Source organism: Pseudophryne corroboree, chromosome 6 (genome assembly GCF_028390025.1).
Source record: "Pseudophryne corroboree isolate aPseCor3 chromosome 6, aPseCor3.hap2, whole genome shotgun sequence".
NCBI classification, from domain to species: Eukaryota; Metazoa; Chordata; class Amphibia; order Anura; family Myobatrachidae; genus Pseudophryne; species Pseudophryne corroboree.
Window position 1 is genome coordinate 136,660,181 of NC_086449.1, and position 24,439 is coordinate 136,684,619.

Sequence of the window (24,439 nt, forward strand, 5' to 3'; positions counted from 1 at the left end):
TGGCACATGAGAGCGTGGGTGGGAGCATGAGCGTGCATGCACGCGGCATGACATCATCACAACACATCCCACAGGTTAGAGGAACTGGGAGTAGGATTATGTCACTGATGCTGCACCATACAAATGAATGACAGCCAGACTGAGCGGAGGGGGTGGCGGGCGCAATGGGCGGGAGGACAGAAATGAGCACACTCTGCGATCGCCGATAATGTAGCAGCAGCAGGTGTGTGTAAGGGGGTGACAGACATTAGGGGGTGCCTGTGCGCACAAGGCACCCCCCCTGCGCACGCCTATGCCCGCAGCCCCTCGCCCCCAAGCCACCGCGAGGACTGCGGGGGCAGTAGTTCCGCCACTGTAACTATGTTTTCTATGGTTTTTTTGGATGATCAGGTATCGTTACTGTTATTTTATTTTATGTGCGGCCCAAACCAAATTTTCATCTTCTAATGTGGCCCAGGGAAGGTGAAAGGTTGGACACCCCTGTACTAAGCCTTGGAGAGTGATAAAATAGAGAGAGAGAGACCAACCAATCAGCTCCTGTCATTTTACAATCACAGCCCGTAACATGGCAGTTAGGAGCTGATTGGCTGGTACTTTATCTCTCTCCACTTAATCCCTCTCCATGCATTTTTTCTTTTCCAAAATCAGTTTAATTGGGAGCTTCATGGGGGTCTATTTATCAAACTGATTCTGGCCTTATAACGGGGTGTAGTTATCGCCGGTCACTATACCGACGCCAGGATCCAGAAAGATTGACAGCCCGACAGTCGACTATTTCCACTCGTGGGTGTCCACGACACCAATAGAGTGGGAATAGAACCTGAGGCAAACGCAGCGAGCCACCGAGCCCGCAGCGTGTCAAGCACAGCAATCCCGCAAGGGACTTCGCTGCGCTCCCTCGCCCCCCTGCTGGCAATCTAAAGCTCGGGATCCTGGTGGCGGCATGGTGAGCGGCGGGATCCCAAATGCCGGTCACCCAAACCCAACCCCTTATAACGTGCCACATGTTTTAGGCAGAAGTCTTTGGAGATCAGCAGGGCTCATAATAGCTGCCCACATAGTTATCAGAACTTGCCTGCAGCGGCTGGCACCACCTTTAGATGGCGTTAGCTCGCTGCGCTCTATGGGGAAAGCCTGGCTGAAGCAAGACTTTGCTCTTACACATGTGTGACCAGATGACTGTGCATGCACAGTTTCACAGCCAGATCTGTGCCTGGAAGTAATATGATAGTGTCAGCTATCAGTTTACGTATCACGGATTACCAGGACGGGCTTCTATCGGAGCCCTTGTCCTGGCGACTTCACAATAGAAAATATTCCTTATTGCCACAATGAGCCTGATTTCATACCTCCCAACTTTCTTGTGTTCTAAGGAGGGACACACGCACGGCAAAGCCGCGCGCGCTCCCGAAAAGGGGGCATGGCCTATGAAAAGGAGGCGTGGTCACGCCTCCGTTTTCGTCACTGAGGGGGCATGCCCAGCGCTCTGTGAGCTGCTGGCATGCCCCCTCTCCTCCTGTCTCCCCTGAATAGACGCTGTGCGCATGTGCATAGCGTCTATTCACCGCTGCTCTGCTAAACAGGGCAGCGAGAGACAGAGTCTCCCAACTGCCCCCCACCGCGGGACACTGCGGCCCGCGAGTGGGACAGCGGGACAGTCCCCAAAAAACGGGACTGTCCCGTGAAAATCGGGTCAGTTGGGAGGTATGCTGATTTGGATTTGTACGCAAACCCAATGGTTTATGTACAGTACAAGTCCGATTGTTGGGGGTCCGCACATGTACAGAAAGGATCCTGCAATATCGCTCGCAGTCCTCCCTTAGCCGTAGCATGATGCTGGGGCATTTGAGGGCGGCGACCTGGACCCAGCTGACTGGTTCTGATGGCTAGTCTGAGTAAGCTTCGGCTTACGCAGACTGTCCGAGTGCTTCCAGCATCGCGGCCGATGGTTGCAATGGTGATCCGATGCTTCATCTTCGGGGACGGCACTTGGATAGCAGATGCATGTAGGAGGCATCTATTTCCTACAGTAGCCTCCTGTTGCATTTGCATATCATATGTACGCTATTGCGCAGCCGCTTCCCTATGCTTCCCTGCAGCTGTGCTGTACAGTACAAATCTGAATCAGGCCCAAGATGCGGCTAAAAGGAATGATGCTTTTTGAGGGCATATCAGATTATGTAATAAATAACCCAGTTTTGCTGCCGGCAGCCTCTTTCTGTGGTTACACAGTGACATACGTTCCAACTGTACCTTTTTAGCAGGTACAATACATTTTTTTTTATGGTCTGTACCGATTTTGGTCTCTCCAAACTTCCACTGAAAGTATAGGAAAAGGGGCATAACCCCCCCCCCCTTTTCTCATGGCCACGCCCCCTTTTCAAATTTGTGCCGATTTTTGGGGCAGATATATTAAGTCTGGAGAAGTGATAAAGCAGTGATAAGTGCAAGGTGATAACGTACCAGCCAATCAGCTCCTAACTGTCATTTTTTAAACCCATAATGATTGGCTGGTGCGTTATCACCTTCCACTTATCACTTCTCCAGGCTTTATGCATCTGCCTCTTTATGTGTAAAATGTTGGAGGGTATGCAGTGAGTATGACAACTACACTTTATTTTATCATTTCCTGCTAATCATCTAGATTTCTATATAACTGAAGGCAATGAATAAAGCATTTAAATAAAAATATGATATGTATCAACAATTACTGTAGGGTAATATGAGGGTATTGGCCTAGGGCGACCAAAACCATTAACCAGGCCCTGTGCAATGAACAATGGCCCTCATTCCGAGTTGTTCGCTCGCAAGCTGCTTTTAGCAGCTTTGCACACGCTAAGCCGCCGCCTACTGGGAGTGAATCTTAACTTATCAAAATTGCGAACGAAAGATTCGCAATATTGCGAAAAGACTTCTCTGTGCAGTTTCTGAGTAGCTCGAGACTTACTCTGCCAGTGCGATCAGTTCAGTGCTTGTCGTTCCTGGTTTGATGTCACAAACACACCCAGCGTTCGCCCAGACACTCCTCCGTTTCTCCAGCCACTTCCGCTTTTTTCCCAGAAACGGTAGCGTTTTTTCACACACTCCCATAAAACGGCCAGTTTCCGCCCAGAAACACCCATTTCCTGTCAATCACAGTACGATCACCAGAACGAAGAAAAAACCTCGTAATGCCGTGAGTAAAATTCCTAACTGCATAGCAAATTTACTTGGCGCAGTCGCAGTGCGAACATTGCGCATGCGCAATAAGCGGAAAATCGCTGCGATGCGAAGAAATGTACCGAGCGAACAACTCGGAATGACCACCAATATACAGTATACCATTGTGCACGCTCCTTTTATAAAACACCTTAGAAATGACTAAAATGATTTAGTTGTACTCATAATACTACACAACTTTTCCAAAGTTCTGCTCTCATTGACCGTCGCCTGTAAACAGATCGGCCCTGAGTGGTGATGCAGGTGAGCGGTTAGTGTGTGTATTCCTGGCTGCTATGCTGTGACTGAGAGTGACCATTATAAATGAATTTAGTACTTGAGGATATGGTAGCCAGGGAGCTGGGGAAGGCAGGAGAGTAAGTGACAGGGAAAAGGTTGGGGAGGATGGGTGCAGTGAGAGAGACTGCCAGTGGGCAGAGGAGAGAGAGTGCACAGTGTGAGGCAGGACATCACTAATATGAGAGGAATAGAATAGAGTGACACAAGGAGGAGGAAGGGAGGAGTGGAGGAGGGACTGCACCCTTTCCATTGGATCTCCCTGATTCTTTCCTGGCTAACACATTCTGCTAGCTGCTCTCCAGTATCAAACTGGGCACATACAGCAGGCAGCTTCCAAGCCGTGTGTACTGCACCATTACACTGTCAGCGCCATAAACTTCTTACAGGGAGCACAAGCTGATTGTTTTAACACAGCAGTATACTGATATTGGGATTTTCCACTTACATATTCCATTTTTCTTTTATTTATAGCTAACAAGGAAAGTGTGGAGTTTAGGGAGCAATGTCACCCAGGGGTGGCATTTGGCCCCTGCTGCTGCTCTGCTTCACACCTGGGCTCCTCTCACGAGAGGCTCAGCCCAGTGAATATGACTATGTAGGCTTCCAGCCGGAGATGGTTCGGAATTACCAGAGTGGAAGGTTTTATTCTCGGACGCCGCAGTGTGTGGACATTCCCCAGGATCTCGCACTGTGCCATGGTGTGGGCTACAACAAGATGGTACTTCCCAACCTACTGGACCATGAGACAATGGTGGAGGTAAAGTACCAGGCCAGCAGTTGGGTACCCCTGCTGAGCAAGAACTGCCACCCAGGCACACAAATCTTCTTGTGCTCTCTGTTTGCCCCGGTGTGTCTGGAACAGCCCCTCTACCCATGCAGGTGGTTATGTGAGGAGGTCAGAGATGCATGTGAGCCAGTCATGCAGTACTTTGGTTTTCCCTGGCCAGACATGCTTCGTTGTGAGCAGTACCCAAGAGAGGACGTCTGCATTGCCTCGCCAAATGCCACCCAGGCCCCTCGCCCACGGAGTGAGTATCCCTGCCCTGCAAATGTTGTGACCTATTGGTAGTGTGCTGGTGACCAGTTTGTTTTACATTCACTACTTTCCCCTCTATATTCCCCTCTATCCGCTAATTCTGTACTGTGACACCATATACACTGATGCTGTGAATTTCTTTCTCTCCCTCCATGGATGATACATTATAGTTCTGTCTTTACTGTACTGTGACACCATATGCACTGATGCTGTGCATCTCTTTCTGTCCCTTCATGAATGCTACATTGTAGCTCTGACTTTACTGTACTGTGACACCATATACACTGAGGCTGTGCTTCACTTTCTATCCCTCCATGAATGATACATTCATGGAGGGATAGTCTTTACTGTACTGTGATACCATATACACTGATGCTGCACATCTCATTTTCTCCCTCCATGAATAATACATAGTTCTGTCTTTACTGTACTGTGACACCATATGCTCTGATGCTGTGCATCTCTTTCTGTCCCTCCATGAATGCTACATTGTAGGTATGACTTTACTGTATTGTGACACCATATACACTGAGGCTGTGCATCGCTTTCTATCCCTCCAGGAATGATACATAGTAGTTCTGTCTGTACTGTACTGTGACACCATATACACTGTGCTGTATGAGCTTCAGATTGTATATAATTCTGCCCGGGTACCATGCACTGTATATATCCGTATATATCATATTGTTAACAAGAATTATACAGACTCCCTCTCTATAACACCCGCTTTCATGTCACTCTTACCACAATGTAAAGGTGAAACAAAAACTATTACCTGTGCTATATGTTACCTTCGTTATTATAACACTGTCTATACTATAGCACCAGCGTTGGATTATATTCTAAGCAACTTTATGAGGATGTAACACTGAAATATAAACAGAAAATACATATGCAATGTTTAATTCTAAACATGTACGTGTTTATTTATATAGCACCAGCATATAGCATGGTGCTCTATAGATGCTACTTGTTTGTTTGAAATCATCCGTTGCTAACTACAGTGGAAACCCCTGATAGCCTGTAATGGCCTTTATTAAGCGTAAACCTGCTACAAAACTACTATAAAGAGTCACCTGATTAATACACAGGGAACAGAAAACCTTCACGGTGCTTATGTTATAACAGCAATAAGAAGGGATGTATTTAGTGCTCAAGGGGGTAATTCCAAGTTGATCGCAGCAGGAAATTTTTTAGCAGTTGGGCAAAACCATGTGCACTGCAGGGGGGGCAGATATAACATGTGCAGAGAGAGTTAGATATGGGTGGGTTATTTTGTTTCTGTGCAGGGTAAATACTGGCTGCTTTATTTTTACACTGCAATTTAGATGGCAGATTAAACTCACCACACCCAAATCTATCTCTCTCTGCACATGTTATATCTGCCTCCCCTGCAGTGCACATGGTTTTGCCCAACTGCTAAAAAATTTCCTGCTGCGATCAACTTGGAATTACCTCCCAATTGATCGGGAAGATATGTGATGAAGGAAGCAGCTCTGATAGGATCTCTCTTGTTAATAGGCAGAGAAATGTTGGCAGTGCTCCAGGTTTGGCAACTCTGTCTCTGGCCGTCCCAATTATCTCCAGCCCTGTACTACTGATACAGCTACTTCTCTCAGGCTCCAGCATCCGAGCGGCTAATAAATAGAATTTATGTTACAGGATTAGGGAGTGATTCTGAGTTTGGAGTAAAACAACAACAACAAAAAAGTAACATGATTGCACCTGAACAAACCATGGGCCTAATTCAGACCTGATCGCAGCAGCAAATTTGTTAGCTAATGGACAAAACCATGTGCACTGCAGGTGGGGCAGATGTAACATGTAGAGAAAGTTAGATTTGGGTGGATTATTTTGTTTCCGTGCAGGGTAAATACTGGCTGCTTTATTTTTACACTGCAATTTAGATTTCAGTTTGAACACACCCCACCCAAATCTAACTCTCTCTACACGTTATATCCCTCCCACCTCCCCCCCTGCAGTGCACATGGTTTTGCCCATTAGCTAACAAATTTGCTGCTGCAATCAGATCTGAATTAGGCCCATGTTGCAATACAAGGGGAGTACATAAATGTAATGTTTTGCATGCAGGCTAAATACTGGCTGATTTTGCATGTAGCCCACACATGCTGCACAGCTTGATGTTTACACAGATTTGAGCTTGGACACGCCCCTCTTACATCTGCCCCACCTGCAGTGAAGCACAGTGTGCCCAGTTACTCACCTCTCAGAATCAGCCAATTATGTCCATTATAAATGCTCCAGAACCCTGATCTATTCTGATTTCAGCTCCGGCGCCCCTGCGTCAGTTCCATCTCTAGAGCCTAGTTAAGAAAACTGATCACTTATAATTAGGGGGGTAATTCAGAGTTGATCGTAGATGTGCTAAATTCAGCACATCTACGATCATTTACGCTGACATACGGGTGGGCACCCAGCACAGGGATAGTCCGCCCTGCATGTCAGGCCCTGCCCACCCCCCCTACCCTGCACAGGTACAAAAGCATTGCACGGCGGCGATGCTTTTGTCCCTGGCGAGTAGCACCCTACCTGCGCAGTCGCCGTGGCTCGCCCCCCCAATGGTCTGGATACGCCTCCGTTGTCCGGACCGCACCGCACCGGCGTGCCCCCTCCCGCCCCGCATCCATCTCTGCCTATCAATCAGGCAGAGGCGATCGCAGCCAGTGAGATGCTGATAGCATCTCACTGGTCTGCTGGGGTGCGCATGCGCAGTGCGGCCACTGCGCATGCGCACTCCACAAAGTTATTCAGACTCCAGTCTGAATTTTACCCCCTAGGTTTCAGACTTTAAAGCCAGAGCACTTGCCAGCCTTACTGCAAATCATTCAGTGCATTATGAAATTCATACTGTAATTATGTATTATAAAGGGAAAGCATTGGTCCTTTTTAGGTTGTTTTCTCTGACGTCCTAGTGGATGCTGGGACTCCATCAGGACCATGGGGATTAGCGGCTCCGCAGGAGACAGGGCACAAAAATAAAAGCTTTAGGACTAGGTGGTGTGCACTGGCTCCTCCCCCTATGACCCTCCTCCAAGCCTCAGTTAGGTTTTTGTGCCCGTCCGAGCAGGGTGCAATCTCCTAAAGAGCTGCTTAGAAAAAGTTATTAGGTTTTTTATTTTCAGTGAGTCCTGCTGGCAACAGGCTCACTGCAACGAGGGACTTAGGGGAGAAGAAGTGAACTCACCTGCGTGCAGGATGGATTGGTTTCTTAGGCTACTGGACACCATTAGCTCCAGAGGGATCGAACACAGGCCCAGCCATGGAGTCCGGTCCCGGAGCCGCGCCGCCGACCCCCTTGCAGATGCCGAAAAGTGAAGAGGTCCAGAAACCGGCGGCAGAAGACTTTTCAGTCTTCATGAGGTAGCGCACAGCACTGCAGCTGTGCGCCATTGTTGTCAGCACACTTCACACCAGCGGTCACTGAGGGTGCAGGGCGCTGGGGGGGGGGCGCCCTGGGCAGCAATGATAATACCTTGTTCTGGCTAAAAATACATCACATATAGCCCCTGGGGCTATATGGATGTATTTAACCCCTGCCAGGTCTCACAAACACCGGGAGAAGAGCCCGCCGAAATAGGGGGCGGGGCCTATCTCCTCAGCACACAGCGCCATTTTCCTGCACAGCTCCGCTGCGAGGAAGGCTCCCAGGACTCTCCCCTGCACTGCACTACAGAAACAGGGTAAAAAAACAGAGAGGGGGGGCACTTTTTTGGCGATATTGATATATTAAGCTGCTATAAAGGAAACAACACTTCTGTAGGGTTGTTCCTATATATTTATAGCGCTTGGGTGTGTGCTGGCAAACTCTCCCTCTGTCTCCCCAAAGGGCTAGTGGGGTCCTGTCTTCGATAAGAGCATTCCCTGTGTGTCTGCTGTGTGTTGGTACGTGTGTGTCGACATGTATGAGGACGATGTTGGTGTGGAGGCGGAGCAATTGCCGGTAATGGTGATGTCACCCCCTAGGGCAGTGTTTTTCAACAGGTGTGCCGCGGCACACTAGTGTGCCGCGAGGGATTGCCGGGTGTGCCGCCATCGCCCGCCCGTGATGCCCGCCGCCGCCCACCAGAGACCCGCCGCCGCTGCCACCAGCCAGAGGTGCCCTCCGCCGCCATTAGAGACCCGCCGCCGGTGCCCTACCCGCCGCTACGGACCCGCAGCTGCCGCCAGCCAGGGTTGCCCTCCACAGCCATTAGAGACCTGCCGCTGCTGCCGGCCCCAGATGACTTCCGCCGCCCTTACTATCCATAGCACGGGTAGCACAGCGCTACACTTCCGTGAGAGCAGGTCTGTTTTCACGGAAGTGCAGCGCTATGCTACCCAGGCCGTCACATTCATGTCTGCCCGCCCACTGCTGCTCCTCGCTCTGTGCTGCCTGCTTTCACTTCTCCCCACTGAGAGGGAAATATTTCAGGTTCCCTTTGTACAGGTACTGTGTTTCTGTATATCAAAATATATATATATATATTAATCGGTGTAATTACCGTGGGTGGGGGCAGGCAGGCAATGTGTGGAATTACGGGCGGGGGGGCAGGTGTGTTGCATTACTATAGGGGGCAGGTGTGTCGTGTGTGCCATTACTGGGGGGCAGGTGTGTGTCATTATTATGGGGGCAGGTGTGTATAAGTACTATGGGGGCAGGCGTGTATAATTACTATGGGGGCAGGTGTGTATAATTACTATGGGGGCAGGTGTGTATAATTAATATGGGGGCAGGTGTGTGGCATTACTATAAATCTTTTATTACAGTGGGAGCTAATGTGTGGTATTACTGTTGGGGCAAATGTGTGGCACTACTGGGGGGGGGGGGCAATGTGTTCAATTACTGCGGGGACCAATGTGTGTGTTTTATCCCCGTGTGGGCCAATGTGTGGGGTTTTTTTGTGTGTTTTTTTTTTTTGTGGGGGGGGGAGTGTTACTGGTGGTGTGCCTTGGCAATTTTAAGATCTTGGCTGGTGTGCCGCAACTTGAAAAAGGTTGAAAATCACTGCCCTAGGGAGTCGACACCGGAATGGATGGCTTTGTTTATGGAATTACGTGATAATGTCAGCACGTTACAAAAATCAGTTGACGACATGAGACGGCCGGCAAACCAGTTAGTACCTGTCCAGGCGTCTCAGACACCGTCAGGGGCTGTAAAACGCCCTTTACCTCAGTCGGTCGACACAGACCCAGACACGGACACCGAATCTAGTGTCGACGGTGAAGAAACAAACGTATTTTCCAGTAGGGCCACACGTTATATGATCACGGCAATGAAGGAGGCTTTGCATATCTCTGATACTGCAAGTACCACAAAAAGGGGTATTATGTGGGGTCTGAAAAAACTACCTGTAGTTTTTCCTGAATCAGAGGAATTGAATGAAGTGTGTGATGAAGCGTGGGTTAACCCCGATAGAAAACTGCTAATTTCAAAGAAGTTATTGGCATTATATCCTTTCCCGCCAGAGGTTAGGGCGCGCTGGGAACACCCCCTAGGGTGGATAAGGCACTCACACGCTTATCAAAACAAGTGGCGTTACCGTCTCCTGAAACGGCCGCCCTCAAGGATCCAGCTGATAGGAGGCTGGAAACTACCCTGAAAAGTATATACACTCATACTGGTGTTATACTGCGACCAGCCATCGCCTCTGCATGGATGTGCAGTGCTGGGGTGGTTTGGTCGGATTCCCTGACTGAAAATATTGATACCCTGGATAGGGACAGTATTTTATTGACTATAGAGCAATTAAAGGATGCTTTTCTTTATATGCGAGATGCTCAGAGGGATATTTGCACTCTGGCATCGAGAGTAAGTGCGATGTCCATATCTGCCAGAAGAAGTTTATGGACGCGACAGTGGTCAGGTGATGCGGATTCCAAACGGCATATGGAAGTATTGCCGTATAAAGGGGAGGAATTATTTGGGGTCGGTCTATCGGATTTGGTGGCCACGGCAACAGCCGGGAAATCCACCTTTTTACCTCAGGTCCCCTCCCAACAGAAAAAGACACCGTCTTTTCAGCCGCAGTCCTTTCGTTCCTATAAGAACAAGCGGGCAAAAGGACAGTCATATCTGCCCCGAGGCAAAGGAAAGGGTAAGAGAGTGCACCAAGCAGCTCCCTCCCAGGAGCAGAAGCCCTCCCCGGCTTCTGCAAAGCCCTCAGCATGACGTTGGGGCTTTACAAGCGGACTCAGGGGCGGTGGGGGGTCGACTCAAGAATTTCAGCGCACAGTGGGCTCACTCACAGGTGGACCCCTGGATCCTGCAGGTAGTATCTCAGGGTTACAGGTTGGAATTCGAGAAGTCTCCCCCTCGCCGGTTCCTAAAGTCTGCTCTGCCAACGTCTCCCTCAGACAGGGCGACGGTATTGGAAGCCATTCACAAGCTGTATTCTCAGCAGGTGATAGTCAAGGTACCCCTCCTACAACAGGGAAAGGGGTATTATTCCACACTATTTGTGGTACCGAAGCCGGACGGCTCGGTAAGACCTATTCTAAATCTGAAATCTTTGAACCTGTACATACAAAAATTCAAGTTCAAGATGGAGTCACTCAGAGCAGTGATAGCGAATCTGGAAGAAGGGGACTTTATGGTGTCCCTGGACATCAAGGATGCTTACCTGCATGTCCCAATTTGCCCTTCACATCAAGGGTACCTCAGGTTCGTGGTGCAAAACTGTCATTATCAGTTTCAGACGCTGCCGTTTGGATTGTCCACGGCACCTCGGGTCTTTACCAAGGTAATGGCCGAAATGATGTTTCTTCTGCGAAGAAAAGGCGTATTAATTATCCCTTACTTGGACGATCTCCTGATAAGGGCAAGGTCCAGAGAACAGCTGGGGGACGTAGTAGCACTAACCCAAGTAGTGCTGCAACAGCACGGGTGGATTCTGAATTTTCCAAAATCTCAATTGACCCCGACGACACGTCTGCTGTTCCTGGGAATGATTCTGGACACGGTTCAGAAAAAGGTGTTTCTTCCGGAGGAGAAAGCCAGGGAGTTATCCGAACTTGTCAGGAACCTCCTAAAACCAGGAAAAGTGTCTGTGCATCAATGCACAAGAGTCCCGGGAAAAATGGTGGCTTCTTACGAAGCGATTCCATTCGGCAGATTCCACGCACGAACTTTTCAGTGGGATCTGCTGGACAAATGGTCCGGATCGCATCTGCAGATGCATCAGCGGATAACTTTGTCTCCACGGACAAGGGTGTCTCTTCTGTGGTGGTTGCAGAGTGCTCATCTGTTAGAGGGCCGCAGATTCGGCATACAGGACTGGGTCCTGGTGACCACGGATGCCAGTCTGAGAGGCTGGGGAGCGGTCACACAGGGAAGAAACTTCCAGGGAGTGTGGTCAAGCCTGGAGATGTCTCTTCACATAAATATACTGGAGCTAAGAGCGATTTACAATGCTCTAAGCCTGGCAAAACCCCTGCTTCAGGGTCAGCCGGTGTTGATCCAGTCGGACAACATCACGGCAGTCGCCCACGTAAACAGACAGGGCGGCACAAGAAGCAGGAGGGCAATGGCAGAAGCTGCAAGGATTCTTCGCTGGGCGGAAGATCATGTGATAGCACTGTCAGCAGTGTTCATTCCGGGAGTGGACAACTGGGAAGCGGACTTCCTCAGCAGAACGGCAAAGGGGAGTAAGAACGATACTCGTGGCTCCGGATTGGCCAAGAAGAACTTGGTACCCGGAACTTCAGGAGATGCTCACGGAAGATCCGTGGCCTCTACCTCTAAGACGGGACCTGCTTCAGCAGGGACCGTGTCTATTCCAAGACTTACCGCGGCTGCGTTTGACGGCATGGCGGTTGAACGCCGAATTCTAAGGGAAAAAGGCATTCCGGAAGAGGTCATCCCTACCCTGGTAAAAGCCAGGAAGGAGGTGACTGCACAACATTATCACCGCATTTGGAGAAAATATGTTGCGTGGTGTGAGGCCAGGAAGGCCCCGACGGAGGAATTTCAACTGGGTCGATTCCTACATTTCCTGCAAACAGGATTGTCTATGGGCCTCAAATTAGGGTCCATTAAGGTTCAAATTTCGGCCCTGTCGATTTTCTTCCAGAAAGAATTGGCTTCAGTTCCTGAAGTCCAGACTTTTGTAAAAGGAGTACTACATATACAGCCCCCGGTTGTGCCCCCAGTGGCTCCGTGGGATCTTAATGTAGTTTTGGATTTTCTCAAATCCCATTGGTTTGAGCCACTCAAATCGGTGGATTTGAAATATCTTACATGGAAAGTAACCATGCTACTGGCCCTGGCTTCAGCCAGGAGAGTGTCAGAATTGGCGGCTTTATCGTATAAAAGCCCATATCTGATTTTCCATTCGGACAGGGCAGAACTGCGGACGCGTCCTCAGTTTCTGCCTAAGGTGGTTTCAGCGTTTCACCTGAACCAGCCTATTGTGGTGCCTGCGGCTACTAGCGATTTGGAGGATTCCAAGTTGCTGGACGTTGTCAGGGCATTGAAAATATATATATTTCAAGGACGGCTGGAGTCAGAAAATCTGACTCGCTGTTTATACTGTATGCACCCAACAAGCTGGGTGCTCCTGCTTCTAAGCAGACGATTGCTCGTTGGATTTGTAGCACAATTCAGCTTGCACATTCTGTGGCAGGCCTGCCACAGCCTAAATCTATCAAGGCCCATTCCACAAGGAAGGTGGGCTCATCTTGGGCGGCTGCCCGAGGGGTCTCGGCATTCCAACTCTGCCGAGCAGCTACGTGGTCGGGGGAGAACACGTTTGTAAAATTCTACAAATTTGATACCCTGGCTAAAGAGGACCTGGAGTTCTCTCATTCGGTGCTGCAGAGTCATCCGCACTCTCCCGCCCGTTTGGGAGCTTTGGTATAATCCCCATGGTCCTGACGGAGTCCCAGCATCCACTAGGACGTCAGAGAAAATAAGATTTTACTTACCGATAAATCTATTTCTCGTAGTCCGTAGTGGATGCTGGGCGCCCATCCCAAGTGCGGATTGTCTGCAATACTTGTACATAGTTATTGTTACAAAAAAATCGGGTTGTTATTGTTGTGAGCCGTCTGTTCAGAGGCTCCTACGTTTGTCATACTGTTAACTGGGTTCAGATCACAAGTTGTACGGTGTGATTGGTGTGGCTGGTATGAGTCTTACCCGGGATTCAAAATCCTTCCTTATTGTGTACGCTCGTCCGGGCACAGTATCCTAACTGAGGCTTGGAGGAGGGTCATAGGGGGAGGAGCCAGTGCACACCACCTAGTCCTAAAGCTTTTATTTTTGTGCCCTGTCTCCTGCGGAGCCGCTAATCCCCATGGTCCTGACGGAGTCCCAGCATCCACTACGGACTACGAGAAATAGATTTATCGGTAAGTAAAATCTTATTTTTTTACGTTTAAGTTGTAGAAACATTTGCTAAATTACTGTGAGGCTCAAATTCCCGTTTGTATCATCTTTATACTAACACCCTGTGTGAATTGCATTTGCACACTTATTTATTTATTAACAGTTTCTTATATAGCGCATCATGGGGGTCATTCCGAGTTGTTCGCTCGTTATTTTTTTCTCGCAACGGAGCGATTAGTCGCTAATGCGCATGCGCAATGTCCGCAGTGCGACTGCGCCAAGTAAATTTGCTATGCAGTTAGGTATTTTACTCACTGCATTACGTTGATTTTTCTTCGTTCTGGGGATCGGAGTGTGATTGACAGAAAGTGGGTGTTTCTGGGCGGAAACTGGCCGTTTTATGGGTGTGTGCGAAAAAACGCTACCGTTTCTGGGAAAAACGCGGGAGTGGCTGGAGAAACGGAGGAGTGTCTGGGCGAACGCTGGGTGTGTTTGTGACGTCAAACCAGGAACGAAACTGACTGAACTGATCGCAGATGCCGAGTAAGTCTGGAGCTACTCAGAAACTGCTAAGAAGTGTCTATTCGCAATTCTGCTAATCTTTCGTTCGCAATTTTGATAAGCTAAGATTCACTCCCAGTAGGCGGCGGCTTAGCGTGTGCAAAGCTGCTAAAAGCAGCTTGCGAGCGAACAACTCGGAATGACCCCCCATATTCCGTTGCACTTTACAATTAGAACAACAGTAATAGAACAAACAGGGCAAAAACAGACAGACCTAGAGGTAGGAAGGCCCTGCTCGCAAGCTTACAATCTTTCTATTTAATCCTGTGTGGGCTTATATACATCACTTTATTGTGTCTGTCTTTATGCTTTGTGACTTTACAGCTATGAATGCTATTTCTATCTCATTCTTTGCATAAAGAATTGTCCCTGGGTATTAAAGGACAGTCTATTCGTTAGATTTATACCCCTTTCAGACCTTATCGCGGGTCGCACCCGGGAGCCGTATCGGGTGCGACTTACTCAGTCCGCTTTCACATTGGCATCTCCAGCCCGACATATTGCCGGATCGGTGATGTCAACGGTGATGTAAGCGGAGGCAGCGATTGGAGATCAGATGATCTCCAAGCGCCGCTCGTCCATACAGTGTGAACGGAAAACAGGTTACACTGTCCCGGCAACCCGCTCACACCGCACAGCGACCCGGGTTGAAACTGTATTCAACCCTGGTCGCAACCAGGGTTGAAATACTGGGTCACGCGACCCGGGATATTTCCCGTGGGCCCTTTTAGACCACACGGAAACCTGGTTTACTGCGCGCTCATGTGAAATAACCCGAGTTACAATCTGGCGGTCTGAAAGAGGTATTATTCATATCCAAGAGTATTAATACTTAAATGTAATGACTTCTTACTGACCCAATAAAGTTTTACTGACACAGATATATGCATTTACTGACAACTAAAATGTGTACTGGCCCCTTACTATAATAAATGAAAATGGAACAGCTGAGAGAGTAATAGTGAGGCATCAGAATTGTATTTTTTAATTTACTGACGTGTGGAAATCCTATGTGCTAATGCTGGTGATTTCTTACTACACTGCTCTTATCTCATTGGACATTATCTACTAAGAGAGTGCTTATCTGCAGTAACCTCATACTTATGGGCCCTACACACTGGGCGATAATACTGAAAGATATGAATGATCTCGTTCATTAAAGAATGTGATACCATTCATATCTTTCAGTGTGGAGGCACCAGCGATGAACGATGCGCGGCCCCGCGTTCGTTCATCGCTGGTGCCCCGACGCTTGTGCATGCAGGCCAATATGGACGAGATCGTCCATATTTGCCTGCACTGCTATGGAGCCGGGTGACGGGGGGAGTGAAGAAACTTCATTCCCCCCGTCACTGCCCCCCGCCGCCGGGTCGCCCGTCGTCCGTATCCGCCGTCGGGCAGCTCGGCGGCAGATCGACAAATGTGTAGGGCCCATTACTGACCTTTCAAGTTTCCCTTCTGGAAGAAGCCCAGAGAGGAGAAACAGGCGGGCTGTGATGGGGGTGGGGCCACACTAGTCTCATCATTAAGCCCGCCCCCTTGTAGGAAAATGACACAAATCGCTCATATTTGAATAGGGGTGGGGATAAATTATTCTATTAACACAGAATCACATTATTAAGCCCTGTCCCTTCCAAACGGACCGATATTTTTCTCCTCATTCTTCCCATTTCACTAGGAAGTGGGCAGGATATGGGAGGGGTGCCCATTTTTCTGGGGGTGTGGGGGATTACCCAAAAAATCAAGAGTCTCCCTAAGGTTATGGGAGAGTAGGCAAGTATGAGCAGGGCAGTAGAGAGCCTGGCCCTGGCTGGGCCGAGGTACCTTTCATGGGGTGTGGCCTAATCACAGGCGGCATGGTCATGCACCCTTCGATAAAAATACAGAAATAATTGCCTCCTTGGCCACACTGCAGTCCAGCACGCAGCAGCATATGCTGGGCTGAGGAGAAAAGCTGCTGCTGCCAGGTAAGAAGGGGGGACCTGGGCCCGGGTAACAGTACCCTCTCCCCCTCTCTGTGCCACTGAGTATTAGTTACCTGTACCAACCTACCTGATATTTGCTTTCATACTCTAACATGCACTAATTAAATAAAATCCAATTGCCGTCAGACAGGGCACAAGGGGCGGCACCGTTGTGGCCCTACGGCCCTTTCCTGTGGCTAGCAAGGTGCCTGGAATGAAACCCTGCAGCCATTAGTGCTACTGCAGAGTTGCCTGAAATGTCCATATGACACTCTGGGCAGGCACCCTACAGCCTCTGGAGCTGCCCGGAACGTCCTTAGGATGCTCCAGACGATGCTCTACTTGCCATAGCCGGCGCCCCCACCCCCTTGGTGTCATGTCATAACATCACAGGTTTAGGGGGGCAGGGCACAGGGCGCACTGCTGGTACGGCACTTGCATCCTTCATTTATTTCTCCTTCATTTTGTTGACACCTTACTCTCCTAAATCTAGGCACATACAGTCATCGGACAGGTCTTGCAATTCCCGACCTGTTTATGAGATATCTTAATAGTGTGCACACCTCCGATCATGTTTTATGGGAAGTAAACTGATAACATTTGAAGATCAGGTTTAATGGACATCCTAATATTCATGAAATGCGATGGTACAGTGTCAGACAGAATGTGTGTACGGGATGCTGTCAATATACCGGCTGTTGGGATCCAGGCGTTCAGATACCGACGCCGGAATCCCGACAGCCGGCATTTTACTGACACCTGGAATCCCGACACCCGTCCGCCATTCCCACACGATTGGTGGGTCCATGCCACCAACTGAATGGGAATAGAACGTGTGGCGAGCGAAGCGAGCGACTGCGCCTGATGTGTGGCGAGCGCCACGAGCCTGCAAGGGAACTCGCTGTCTCGCCGCCAGGATGCCTCTGTAGGTATAGTGACAGCCGCCTTTCATATGTATCCCGTGTGTACTCACTGGCAACTGGGTGTGATGTTTCTGCCAGTGCTCCTCCAGCAGCAGCACAGCCTTGCAGGCGTGTATAATTACATCTAGTGTGGCTTGCTACGCGCTCTTGGTAAAAGTACCAGCATCAGCACATGATGTTGTTTACATGTGTAATATAGCATTGAAATAGTGAGGCTGAGGAGATTACACCTGGGATTCATGGGCCTGTGGGGAGGACGCAGGGCTAAATGATGCAAATGTGTGCCATTTAGCCCCACCCCCTCTATACGGAGCCGCAAATCCCAGGTGTAATCTCCTCATCCCTCCCGCTTCACTAGGAAGAGGGTGGGATGCGGGAGATTCGGCACTCTTCTGTAGGTGCAGGCACAGCCAGCCCTGGGCATGGGCAAACTAGACAAATGCCTAGGGCATTTAGCATGTCTAGGGGATCAAGCAGCTTCTGCTGATTAAAATAATATGCAGCATGCCTATATTCTGTGTGTGTGACTGTGGCTCTATCTGCATAAGAAATGCATTACTAATGTGCGCCATTATGTGTATAAGGTGTACTACAGTACTTTGTGGCATAACGTATAGAAAGGGCACTACTGTGTGGTCTAATGTGAATAAAGAGCAATATGGTGTGGTGTAATGTGAATAAGGGGCACTACTGTGAGGAGTAACGTGGTACTACTATGTGATGTAACGTTAATAAGAGACACTATTGCATGATATGATGTGAATAAAGTTGCAGTACTGTGTGGCGTAATTTCAACTGGGGGTATTATAGTGTGGCCATGCCCCTTCCCAGCAAGAACACGCACCGTTTTGGGCTGCGCACTGAATGTGCACACTGTTTCTATTTAAAATATAGGGGGTAGGAGCACCAAAATGAATACTGCGATGGGTGAGGGGTGATGGTGCTGGGAAAGGGGTACAGGGTCAGAGGTGGAACTACAGTAGCGTCTGTGCAAGGGGGCACCAGCCAAAATCTTGCCTAGAGCATCATATTGGTTAGGGCCGGCTCTGGGTGCAGGGTACTGCCTGAAAAATCCTGAGTCTCCCCAAACTTGTGAGAGAGTAGGCAGGTATGCACAGAGTCATAATCTTTTCTGCAGATATTTAAGATATAATATGATTTTCGAGGATCATAAGTTAGATTGTAGAGGTGTGTACGCACAAATTGACACTCCGATCATAAGTATAATTTTTTAAAAAATTGCATAAAAGTATGATTGTACAAGTGTGTACTTAGCTTTAAGGTGAAGGTTGTGATTCTCCTCCCTAGTCTGTCCTCCACCTGTGATATATGGTGTCGTTTGCCTTATCTGATCCTCTATTCATGTCTGGGCCCTGAGGGGCAATTTATCACTGCAATTTATCAATGAAATATATGTAGCAGCTGCCACCGTGATGGTCCTGGATTGTTAAGGGTTAACTGAAGGCCAGTACTCACTGGCCCATACGGGAGAGATGTGTGCTGAGCGAACCGCTCAGCACACATCTCTCCCGCCGCTCAGCACAGCGCGATCTGTGCTGAGTGTGCGGGGGGAGACGGGGGGTCCGCTCACTTCACCCAGCAGGTGAAATGAGTGACCCGCTAGATTGGCCTGCACGGCAGGCCAATCTAGCACCAGCGATAGCGATGCGCGGGGCTGCGCATCGCTATCGCTGTAGGGGGTACACACGGAGCGATCAGGTTTAAAATCTAAGCAATCTAGTCAGATTGCTTAGATTTTAAGCAGCGATCGCTCCGTGAGTACCCCCCTTTACTGCTTTGCTGGTATAGTCGTGTGCATGACCAAGCTAGATGTAGGCTTTCAGTTCCATTTGGCAAAGAAAAATAAAGATTGTTAACAATAAATCTGAAATATTTTATTTTAAAAAGCATTCACCACTGAAACATGTAAATAATAAAGTATTTTTTTCATTATGTTTCCTTGGTTATCACCGTCCTTATATGGTGATAGCAGAACAAATATTACAGCGGTACATGTACCTCCGCAATGTTTACTAAACAGGCTTCATTATGCTACTACTGTATCTATGGCATAGGTCTTCAACCTGCGTCCCTCCAGCTGCTGTGGAACTATACATCCCAGCATACCCTGCCTCAGTTTTACCATGCCTTAATAGCAAAACCGTGACAGGACATGCTGGGATGTGTAGTTCCACAGCAGCTGGAGGACCACAGGTTGAAGACCCATGATCAATGGTATTCCCCTGATATATATGGGGAGCTATACCCCTGTATTCTTGTACATTTCCATGACTTAATTACTCGGATTTATTTCCCCTCTTGCTGAATTTTGCAGTGTGATTGACTTGCTTTAAGTTGACCATCCAATTGGTAAGTTTGTGACCAAACTGGCCCAAGGAATCGGTGTGTACGATGCTTCACACCACTAACAATGGGCAGAAGAGTTGACGTCCGGCCAAATTTTAATCATTCCTGATGGAAAATGTGGTGGCTGCTGTCACTATGAACCTCTTTCAGAGTTGAATGCAACGCCAAATGCATCCAGGGAAATAGTAGCATTTTGCACCCTATTCTGCACTGGCTGCCGACATGAAATGCGACCATCTCTGCATAGGTAGCTAATGCGGCTCCCTCCAGATGCAAGTAACAGGAGTAGATGTGCCAGGAACACGATAGGAGGTGTGGCTTCACTGTGAGTACAACAGATACTAGGAAACACACTTTATAGTTGTAAAACGAGTGTTCCGTAAACTGTAATCTTGCTTGTAGACAATAGTTGCAGCATTTGCATTAATGGATGTTAGACGCATTTGACAAATCAGACTCGGCCTTCAGCTGTCATCATCATCATCTCACAACTTGCACCAGGTTCAAGTACACAAAGTCCAGTCCTTGCAAACAGGCGCATATGCAGCTTTTTTACTTGCCATCTTGGCCACAGTTCATGACAGCAAGCCCAAAACACATCCTTACTATACTTTGGCCACTTCTGTATGTCCACTCCAACCCCCAACCCGGCCCCTTGTTGTAGGGATCCCCATGTGCAAGTTGAGATCCGATCTGAAGATCGACACTGTCTATTCGACAAAGTTTAGGTCGACCACTATAGGTCAACAGTCACTAGGCCGACAGGGTTTATAAGTCGACATGTGCTACGTCGACAGGTCAAAAGGTCGACAGGAGTTTTTCTTTTTTTTTTACTTTTTCATACTTAACGATCCACGTGGACTACGATTAGAACGGTAATCTGTGCCGAGCTCTCTGGTTGTGTGACAAGTGATTACCTCTCCTTCTGTACATGTATCTTTATGTGTGCGGTACAAGACCTAGACCGAAAAGACTGTATTCCTGCTCGGCATTTTGTCAGACTGAAATAAAGGTTACATAGACCAATTTGTTGACACATTATTTTGTGGTACGTCAATGCAGCGCACACACTGGCCTTGTTACCAGATGCTAAAAGCAACATCTATCCAATAAAGAAATACTTATTTAGAGAGAAAAGTGGCCTATTAGACAGTTTGGGTCTGGGTGTGGAGTGAACCTAGGAAGTACAGAAGTGCACTAGTAGAGATGAAGGCTGGAGATAGTGCTGCTGCCATTTGCTTAATGGGATTACAAAGCTCTATGAGGCCCTTACAGAACTATGCAGCAAGCAGCAGCAAGGGACCAAGGGTCTGTGCACAGCCTTCCTTGTCACTGTGCAAACACTTCTTATCTCCATAGGCCCAGCAGGATAAACATTTACATTTAAATGGGCAGGGCAGGGAAGTGTTAGTGCAGAAGTGAGGAGAGGTCTTTACCACATCAAAGGCTGGATCCTCACTGGCTGCACTAAATACTGAGTGGAATCATTAAGTAGGGGGGGATTTTATCACTAACCTCTCTAGGACTGATGACCTTCTCTACTGTACTTTGAAACACCAAATATATTTAATGCAGATAACAGCTGAGTGGCCCACCCAGTCTCTTTTGCTCCCAGCACTCCCTGTTTGCACCTTGGATGCTTATGTTCAGGAATATTTCTCCCGGAATACTGAACGGCCTGTTTCATTTGCTCAGATCCTCAACGTACATTTCTTGTTCGTCCATCGTGATGCTCTCATGTCTAGCAGTAGGCGCAGTTCCCTATGATTGAAGGGGTTGGGGTCGGTGACCGGCAGTTGGGATCGCTGTGCTCGCCACAGGTTCTATTTTCACTCTATGTTCGAATCGTCCCTGCTAGTCAGCATTCCGACTGCCAGCATTTGTAGTGGTCGGGATTCCGGGGTCGGTATCCTGACCGCCAGGATCCTGACCGGCTGTCACATGACTGCGGTCACATGACTGCATCCCGATTTAAGTATGTGAATTTTAGCTGCTGTTCATTCATGATTCATTTGTGCGGATATTTATCACTATAGTCACCACACTCCCACTCCTGGCCCTTAGACCAGTGGCGTATCTGTAATGGGTGCAGTGTATGTGGTGCACACCGGTCCCCAGGGCCTGTGCACCCATTTTTTTCAATACTTACCCTTCGGAGTCCCGCGTTGGCAGCAGCAGCGCTGCAGAAGCCACCAGGAAAATGGCACAGCAGACATTTTTCCGGTGACTCACACATGCACAGTAGGAAAACCACTGAAAAAATGGGTGCTGCACCATTTTCCCAGAGACTTGCGCACCCTAATATATTAAAGAGGAAAAGGGGGGGGGGGTTCTACCTGTATAGCATGGAACTCCCCACTGGCACCCAGATGGATATCTAAGTCCTGATATACAAAATACACATAATAGAATTAGGGAGGGGTTTCCATACTTGCCTACCTGACCCTCTCCATGAGGGAGAAAATGCTCTGTTCCTGGACTTTCCTGGTAATGTATGATTGCCATCACCTGTGGTGAGCTAGTTAATTAATAAGAAAGGTGTTTCACCACAGGGGATGACAATCATACATTACCAGGAAAGTCCAGGAACAGAGCATTTTCTCCCTCATGGAGAGGGTCAGGTAGGCAAGTATGGGCCCGTTTAACACCTGGTGCCAACACATGACAGCCAAATAAAGGACACCCAGTGACAGTTACCCCCTCCTCCAGTACATGGGGGATAGAGCAAGAGACTGAGACACTCAGGTAGTAGGGAGAACGTGTTCAGTAGCAGCAGCTGCCTGCAGGCAGGAGACTGAGACACCCAACCAGCTGGGACAGGGAGAGCGAGTTCAGCAGCAGCAGATGCCTGCAGGCAGGTGGCTGAGATAGGTGGGCAGCAGGGGCACTGAGACCGCGCTCAGGAGCAGCAGACACCCAGGCATCAGGGGCACTAGTGATGGTGGTGGAGAGTAGCATCGTCATACACTTGTGACAGGGCTGAGAGCTGCAGCCATATGTGTGCCCAGGTGCTACGCAAGCATAATTAGGAGATACTGATAGTGTCTCTGGGGAAGCCAGGGGAAGTGATACACACAAACACTCTCTCTCTCTCTTAACCTATCGGTAAGGTCAGATGCAGCACAGCAGCCAGCCCAGTCAGTCATGCTGCATTCAGATCGCAAATGCCGGATCCTACCCGGTAAGAGAAACGTGTCCTTACCGGGTGGGATCCGGCATTTGCGCTCCTCTGCTGGCTTTCCGACCCGGCAATATACCGGGTCGGTTGCCATAGCAGCGGGGGGCGCAGCAACAGCAGGGGCGGGGGTGGAGGCGGCGCTGGGAGATGAGCTCATCTCCTGCGCCGCCTCTCCCTATGCTGTGAATGGGAGCCGTGTCGCATCGGAACGGCTCCCATTCACACTGCACCTGACCCGGTATTCAACCCGGTAATAAGTAATAACCCTTCTTTTTTACCGGGTTGAATTACCGGGTCAGGCGACCCGCTAATTCTGCAAAGGACCTTTCACATCGCACACTGACCCGTTTTGACACGGCAATATGCCGTGTCGATACCGGGTTTTTAGTGCGATGTGAAAGGGGTATCAGTAATGGAGCAGGCAGGAGCCGGGTGCGTTGCGTCATTAGGCCCCTTGCAGTGTGATTATCATTATCGGGACCAACAGTAGGGTGCGGGGCTTAAGTTCCAGGCTGCTGCTCCAATGTAAAAAAAAAAAAAAGGTCTGTCAAAGGGGTTTCTGGGTACTCAGAAACACCCCTGCGTGTGCCACTGAAATGCATGTCGACATGACAAATGTCGACAAAATATACTGAATGTACAGTATATGAGTGCATGTACAATAAAAAGCAAATTACAACTTCATAAGGTGTCTGTTACATGTCGTTTGCTACAGTATATGCAATTGCTGAAACTTTCAGATTGTCTCATGATTCAATATAGAAGATAAAGGTAAAGAAACAGTTTGTACAAGCATACCTGTATACATAGAGATACAGAGTGCACTCATAGGCGTTCGCAGGAGCCGACATGGGGGTCCATTAAGACGGGTCATACAGTGAACCCCTCCCACCGGGCTTTGTCTGCTGGGGCAGTTCGGGTATTTGGTACGGTGAGAGAGGTCTGGTTACACTCCCCCCCCCTCCCCCCTTCCCCCGGACCCTTTAATGTCTACATCGACAGCACTCCCCCTTCAATAATCACCTAACTTCAATAATCACCCCCTTTAGTAATCACCTCACAGACACCCCCCTTTCAATGATCACCTCACAGCACTCTCTCTTGCTCCATCTCTTCAATAAACACCTGGCAGCACACACCTGTCTTTGCTCCCAGCCGCCTTCCTAGGCCCTCTCAGGCTCCGCCATTCCTGGGAATGTACCACAGAGACGTTCTGCTGGCTATCGGGAATTGTAGTTTAATACGGACATACGTCTTAAGCTATTCAGAACGTAAATCACATCTGGAGTACAATTCCCAGCAGCTCCCGCAGTACTAAGTGACGCGCATCCAAGCTGTAATAGTAGCTGTGCTGAACTAGAAGCCTGGTTGTTATGGTGTAATACCCCTTTTCCACTAGCTCCTTAAAACACGGGTAAATGTGCGGGGGTGCGCATTTACCCGTGTTTCTCTATCGTCCTAGTGGATGCTGGGGTTCCTGAAAGGACCATGGGGAATAGCGGCTCCGCAGGAGACAGGGCACAAAAAGTAAAGCTTTCCGATCAGGTGGTGTGCACTGGCTCCTCCCCCTATGACCCTCCTCCAAGC

At 48.9% G+C, this 24,439-nt stretch overlaps 1 protein-coding gene across 1 annotated transcript in view; it reads left to right on the forward strand.

The window, feature by feature from the left end:
• Positions 1-3,784: 3,784 nt before the first annotated feature.
• Positions 3,785-24,439, forward strand: part of SFRP1 (secreted frizzled related protein 1) — a 48,932-nt gene continuing 28,277 nt past the window's right edge. Inside the window, exon 1 of the mRNA XM_063931880.1 lies at positions 3,785-4,526. Coding sequence (XP_063787950.1) covers positions 4,001-4,526 — 526 coding nt within the window. The 5' untranslated portion in view covers positions 3,785-4,000. The remainder of the gene's footprint in view (positions 4,527-24,439) is intronic.